General features: G+C 35.1%; 1 protein-coding gene and 1 long non-coding RNA gene across 4 annotated transcripts; one reads left to right on the top strand and one right to left on the bottom strand.

Moving 5' to 3' along the window:
* Positions 1–464: 464 nt before the first annotated feature.
* LOC139843185 (uncharacterized) lies at positions 465–2,270 on the top strand. Its single transcript, XM_071833252.1, has one exon. It carries the CDS (start codon positions 465–467, stop codon positions 2,268–2,270), a length of 1,806 nt encoding a protein of 601 aa, XP_071689353.1.
* Positions 2,271–4,377: 2,107 nt separating this feature from the next.
* Positions 4,378–6,783, bottom strand: LOC139904369 (uncharacterized). 3 transcript variants are annotated; one of them, XR_011778759.1, is made up of 4 exons: positions 6,464–6,783; positions 6,041–6,378; positions 5,643–5,856; positions 4,378–4,775 (listed from the first exon to the last, which is right to left on the bottom strand). It is a non-coding gene; the product is annotated as an uncharacterized lncRNA (long non-coding RNA). The 3 variants fall into 3 exon arrangements; XR_011778758.1 differs by having other exon boundaries at positions 4,378–4,804; XR_011778757.1 differs by having other exon boundaries at positions 4,378–4,809.
* Between the last annotated feature and the right edge of the window lie 883 nt (positions 6,784–7,666).

Below are 7,666 nucleotides of genomic sequence, written 5' to 3' on the forward strand. Positions count from 1 at the left end.
ATGGCTTACCTCAATTTTAATTTAATTTATTATTTAAGTTTTAGTTACGTAAGGTTGAGATTAATTAAGATTAAGATATACGTTTAAACGACAGCTCGATTAAAAAGATCAGAGAAACATTCTAGTTTAAATATGCGGGTATCTTTCATTTTATATTACTAAGTTTTTACAAATTATTTGAAAATGACGGATAAAAAATAAATAAAATATAATTAAGAAACACAAACACCATTTAAATTTGCCATGTGTAAAATTGCATCAGCTATTTAATTAAATTTTAAAATACAAAAATGCACACATAAATATTACAGTAAATAAACTAATTATTGTACATATCATCATCTGTATAAATCTTGTTTTGTCATCAATCAATTATTTCAATCATTTATATATAAGTATATAGTTTAACTTTTAGTTTCAATCAAAGCATAAACACTAAAAAGAAACCCCTAGCTTTCTTTCCCATGGAACACGATCTTGACTCCCCACCCTCCATCTGGATCCAATCAACACCATTAACCACCAGTCGCCGTCGTACACCACTTATAGACCCCGTGGTTCTGATCATCCTACTCCCAATCCTTGTTGTCATTTTCCTGTTTTTATTACTCCCACCAATTTTATCACACACGTCACGTTTTTTAAATACAGCAGCTTCTGTTAAATCCACATGGGATTCCCTCAACATTTTCCTTGTCATTTTTGCAATTCTTTGTGGAGTCTTGGCTCGTACAAACGACGACGTCATTTCTTCTTATAATGACGTCGTTGTTGATCAAGGCAACACTTTTGTAACAGACAGTAATAGTAGTTGTGGCCCTAATATTATTAGTAACGTAGAATCAGTGGATCAGTCGTCGGGTCAATTGGTCGGGTTTTCGGATCAAAAATTGGCAACGGGTAGGTTGAGACGAAATAGTAGTTCGTATCCGGATTTGAGACAAGAGTCCATTTGGGAACACAGTGGTATGAATCGAAATCAGTATCTTGACGATTTTGATGTGTATCGATCGATACCAGCTTACGGTGATAGTCATCGGCAATCACGCCGGAGTTCACCTGTTCCGGTTGAGCTCACCGACGTCAAAGACATCGTTGTAGATACTGTTGACGAGGTTAGTCAAAATTTGAATAATCTGGAGACACGTCCACCATCGCCGCCAAAAGCTGTATCATCATCAGTATATTCAAAGAGGCATTCTTTTCGAAGTGTAGGACGGAAACAATCTGACGCGATTGAAAAAGTGAACACGTATACACCACCGCCGCCACCGCCGCCACCTGCGGCGAGAGTGCACCAATCATGTCATAAACATTCAAAACTTGAGAGGAAAGTAAGTGATGCCACGAAGGAGATAGCTACTGCGATATCATCATTATATAATAATCAGAAAAAACGAAAAAACAAACGGAAACTGAGAAATTATTCAGGCGGAAGTTTAGATGCATCACCTTCTTGGGTAGATTCTTTACAATCACCACAAGTTGAAGAGATACAGCAAATACTTACACCGCCACCTCCACCACCGCCTCCCCCCCCTCCTCCCCCGCCCTCTATGTTTCAAAATATATTTAAAAAAGGTGGTAAACATAAACGAATTCACTCTGTTCCTCCACCTCCGCCACCTCCACCACCGAGCTCAATTTTCAGCAATATATTCAAATCCGGTAACAAAAGCAAACGGTTTGAATCACTTTCTACCATTCCACCACCACCACCACCACCACCACCTCCGCCACCGCCATCCTCAATTATGAACGACTTGTTCAAAAGCGGAAGGAAGAGTAAACATTTCAGTTCGATAACCGCGCCTTCTTTACCGTCACCACCTCCACCACCACCGCAATACACCGGTCCTGTGAAAATGGAGGGTAGCAACCGCAGTTCAACGAACAATGGAAAACCGCCGCTACCGACAAAAACAAGTAATTATGAGAGGGAAGAATTTCTGCAGAGTGGTTCACAATCACCTTTGATTCCAATGCCGCCGCCACCTCCGCCGCCTTTTAGGATGCGGGCGATGACATTTGAGGTCCGTGGTGATTATGTGAGGATACGTAGTGGTCACAGTTCCGTATGTAGCTCACCGGATCGTGAAGGGTTTGATACTATGATGGACGGTGGTGATTTAGTTGGGCCTAGCTCGCGGTCGGAGCCCATATCTTGTCCTAGCCCAGACGTGAACGCTAAGGCTGACAATTTTATATGTAGGCTTAAAGATGAATGGAGGATGGATAAGATAAATTATGTGAAAGAAAATTTGGGTTAAAGCCCGTTAATAAAGGCCCAAAGTGAGAATTTTCTGGATAATGGTATTACCTTCTTACCCTTTCCCATGGATATGATTTGAGTACTGCTGTTTGATAGTGTACATCAAGTCCGGGTTAATGGCTGGAGTTTATGTTATGTGATCAATTTGATTTTTGTATCCATCGATATTTTCGTAGCAAAATCAAGTTCCGAACACGATGTTGGTATTCCACGAGATTTTGAATGATGAGTTGTTTGACTTATTATTTATGTATGATAATAAAATAATAATAATAATAATAATGCTATACTATAAAATAAAAATTCAAATCATGTGGCTTGGTAGCACCCGACACTTGTAGATTTTGAATATGACATATCGATTAAGATAAAGAGATGGATTTTATAATAATGTAAATAGCTCGTTTTTTAAAAATGCATGCAAGTCCGTTCAATGCGGTGGCCGGATGTAGTAGCGGAATTCGAACATAAATATACACACGAAGGTGAACATTAAAGACTTTGCTACTTTAGATAAGTTGATGTTGTCTGATAAGGATGACAAAAATACCCGTACCTGATGAGGAATTCCAAAATCCGATATGGGAATTGTTTTAGATCTTTATCCGGGTTCGGGACTGGGGATGGTTTTAGATATGAATCCGATTACCCATCCCGTATACTTGCAAAATAGACCCAAATCCGTGTAACCAACAAGTTTAAATTTTAATAATATGTAATATACATATATTATTTTATAATATATGCTTTTTTATTCTTAAAGCCAAGGTTTTTATATTACTGTATATGTATATGAATTGTAAAGTAGTGTTACAGTATGCATGGAAAGCAAGTTGCAGACCATGCTATCCACGAGTACAATATACATACAGTTCAAAATTGTCTATTCCTACGAGTAAAAAACTTAGATTACATCAGCTGCAATTAACCCACTCCAATTCTGTTATGACTTGAAGTGCACTCATACCTTGGACTGGTTATCCACTGTTGCCAATCAATTCTTTTATTTGTTGCTAATTATATATTATTTTATAATATATGTATATGTATATTTGTTGATAATATACCCTTGAGATAGCCGTTTACCCATTAGTTTGTAAGTAAAGCGGGACACGAATACCAGTGGAGATACCCGTTTACCTGCTAGTTAGTAACTAAATGGGACTCACCGGGTTTAGAAGGGAGCTTTTTAATCGAGTTCGGGTCAGTGATTACCTATACCCGGCCCGATGACATCCCTATGTCTGATGTTGGTTAATCTTTCAATTAAAAACGTTAGTCCAAACACTCAAATGTCAAGAAATAAAAAAAAAAATTGAGATCAAGTGAACCTTTATTTGATCTTTTCCATTTACACCAAACTCTGGCCAAATGTTTGCAACATTTTTGACAAGCTTCAGTTGCCTATAATGAGTAATGAGAACATGTTATAATTGTTAATGTAAGATCGCATAGCTCAAACACAATGTCCTGCAATATAAGCCCAAGAGTCCATCCTTTTCTAAAACCAATTGGTGATAGAGGGACTTCCCCTTAGACTTATATACATACATTTGTTTTGTCCCATGACCGATGTGGGACTTTGGTTTGCACCCTTACAGTTAATTAATCGATACTACAACAAATAAGATTTTCATCTTTATCTTGATGTATATAATAGAGAAAAGAATAATGGATCTTTCCATTAATATCATTTATACAGGAGTCATCCCAGCTATTGTTGTCTTGAATAGTTGTATCGCATCAAGAGAATTTCAAAAGGATAAAAACAACATTTCCCTCTTAGGTAAATTTTTATTTAAAAAATTCAGACTTCGCACGACTTAACGATACGAAAAAAGATTGAGGGTACCAACTTTTGACCAGAAAAGTCATTTCGAGTCAACCCAACCTGAATGTCCACAGATTTACTCATTTTTGACACAAACCTCTTTTAAGCCATTAACCAATCGACCTAAAGCATAACCTTTAGCTGCCATGCATACACAAAAAAGAAACATACCCTTTTTTAATAAGCCAATGTACCATTCCTGAAGTAATGCGCACGGATCGTGGCTAAATAAGAAACAAGACAAAAAGATGCAAGTTAAAACAAACTTGCGTTGGAACCAAGGGCTACGGCCTTGTGTATTCTTTTATTAATAATTATCAAAAAAAACGTAAACAAACAGGAAAACTAGAGGTCTATTGGAATAATTAAAATAAGATAAAACATTTAGAAGATTTCATCCTTATCCAATTCCAGTTGGGCATGACTTGTTGCCTATGAAATTTCCATGTACAGGAACACGATCCATATACTCCTTCCAATATTTTGCAAGCCCATTATTTTGTTCTTCAAGCCCACCATTATGATTCATGTATCCAGCCCAATAATCCAGCAACCCAATTGGTCCCACATATTGACCCGATCCTGCATCACTATAGGGCTGAACATGACGAGGATCATCTTTTTCCAACGCTCCAGCTGCAGTATCAGGCCGGTCCTGAGTTTTATAATGCCCTGAACGAGTCTATTAGATGATGCCCTTGCTAAACTTTACAAGCAAACATGATAGTCACTATTTTTTTATATTTAGAAATAAGTTAAGTTAGATGACTTACTTTCACTTTAATATCAATTAAATATTTAAATTAAATATTAAATAAAATAGTAAAACGAAGAGATAAATTTCGAACAAGTTAAACATAAGTTACAAATCTCGATAGACCCATATTCATTTGTTTGGAAAAAATCGTTTATTGTGTCATATAAAATACGGAGTTTGAAATTATAATGAAATTCTAATAATCGAATGATTAACTTTCCTAAAACAAAGGCATGCGATAATTTATAGCAATATAATCTTAGCTTGAACTTCTTATTAAAAAATTGTATAACTACTACTTATGAAACTAAAATAACATTACAGACAATATATTTTGTAATATGACATCTTACGAAAGAGGAGTAAGATACTATTAGGGATTAAATTGCTAAACTGAAAAGTATAGGTATTAAAAAATTGAAATTCTAAGCTAATGTTTTTCTTGCATCCCACGTCGGTGATTAAGGTATATAGGAAATAGGAAACTCTATAAAATCACAGGCTTTTACTCAGGTATAAAATTCAACAAAAGTTGGGCCTAATTTCTCTTTGGCCTTCTAAATTTAGAACTTGGGCATACTAAATTACTGCGTACACATTTAAAAATGTAACCTAACAATCACAATAACCAACTTCTGTGTAAAATGTAACCACAAAGCCATGTGCATTGTTATCACAATTGACAATTTTCTTGAAACATATTTTTTGCATCCGTACATTAAAATTGTATAAATTCCAAAACACAATTATTAAAAAAACCATATCAAGGCAATACTGCGCACCTGGATTCCAAGTATTCTGTCAGCATTGCCTAATTCCACCAAGAAACTTCTCAGTGTTGGCTCTACATCAGTAAGTATTGGAATGTCATATATCCAATTCGCATTTAAGCCGGCCCGTTTGCATCTTGTAGCTCAAATTCAATAGATTTCTTTACAGCATTATTTTCCACAATCACACGAAACTGCTTCATTTTCACTAACTGTCTGACAACATCTACCAAAAGTAAGAGTACTGATAATTAGTAAACAAATACAATATATAATTTAAGAAACTTTTTAAAACTGATGCCACCATTTTTACCGATCCAAAACACACTTTAAGACAGTGATGTATTAAGTAGATAAAAGGAAAAATAAGATGACCATTTATATCATAAGATGTGTAGAGTAGAAATTACCAAAGACATCATTCTTAGACACTCGCCATTCTTGAACATCCTTGTAGTTAACAAAGTTGTAAACATCATTGAGAAAATTAAAAGAGTGGCATCTTATAGCCTTGGTTTTTCTCACAACACTGATCTTAAAATCGTAATAAATTCCGATTGTAATGTGAATTTAAAGCTATGAATAAATGTTAACGACGAGATAAAAGTACAGATAAATCGGATGATGATTAAACGTTGAGTCTGAATTGAAACTGATATTACCAATTAAGATGGATTATTTTCAATATGATATTCGTCCTCATCCCAAATTTAGGGCAAATTTCCCTTCATGCCTAACGGAGGATGCCCTAAATAAATAAATCGATGTTCGTATTTAGTTGATAGCAGTATATACACAAATAAATATAATCATGCTTTATTTCAGTCCATAACCTGAATTCAAAAAATCTGGTGCCATCCATATGAAAACCCCAAATTTATAAAATAATTAACACAACAAACGATTGATTAAATGTGAAACAGAATAAGATTATCGCCATTTTTATACCCGTTGATCTCATAAACGGTAGAATCATCAACATAACGATTTCACTATATTTTTTTCGATAGGTGGGTATCATTTCGAAACGCAATCATAATTCAAGCAATAGCGGTTATTTTTGTCAAAAAGAGAAAAACAAATGTTATTATGAAATTGGGGTATCGAAGACATAGCAATCAAGAACGGACATGTGAAAATTGGAAATCGTATTTTAGGGTTTGAAAAGGAATGTCTAGTAAGAAAAAGGAAAGCAAATGCTTAACGTTTTGAATTTACTCCGCGATAAATTACTAGGGTAATTTAAGTGGACTATGAATAATTGATTTATTGGTTTTAGAAATGATTATTATGAGCCATCGGATGAAGAGGTATATTGAAAGTAATTTTTAGATTTTTTTTTTTAAAGGTGAAGATGAAACTTGTATTAATATAAGAAGAGAAATTCTTTAAATCAATGAAGAACCTCTTCAAAATTACAATAACCGAGACTAGCTCGATCATGAAACAATGAAAGCTTGACAAGTTAAGTCAAGACTTTTACAAACATAATAAAAAGGGATTTTGATCCCATACATAGAATTATAAGCCATGACAAAAATTAAGATTGGTAGCCGAAAGGAAGACTTTAAGTTTGATATTTCGGACGATGACCGAACGACAAGTAAATTTTTCATTAAAAATAATGTCGTTTCGAGCAATCCAAATAGCCCAAAATCTAAGGGTGTGTTTTAGAAATCTTTATTTGCTAATAAAGATTGTATTTTGAGATACACGAGAGACAAATTACCAGTGAAAGCCTGTATGATCATCATACAAAACACCATTCTCCTTTGTAAAAGGCCCACATACAACAACTTATTCATTAAGACCATATTTAACCTTAGCGTGCTGGACCATGGGTGCACCGAGCACGCTTCCAACACGCAGCTACCGCAGCGTGTTGGAAACCTTCAAGTGAGGTGTGTGTGCTTGCAGCGCATGGAACCAACTTTGTGTGCTGATTTATGATTGGTTGAAACTATTATTTTTTTGTTGTTGTTATTTTTATCCCCCATTTCACCAAACTTCCAATCATATTTTAACACATCACCCAA

Source organism: Rutidosis leptorrhynchoides, chromosome 4 (genome assembly GCF_046630445.1).
Source record: "Rutidosis leptorrhynchoides isolate AG116_Rl617_1_P2 chromosome 4, CSIRO_AGI_Rlap_v1, whole genome shotgun sequence".
NCBI classification, from domain to species: Eukaryota; Viridiplantae; Streptophyta; class Magnoliopsida; order Asterales; family Asteraceae; genus Rutidosis; species Rutidosis leptorrhynchoides.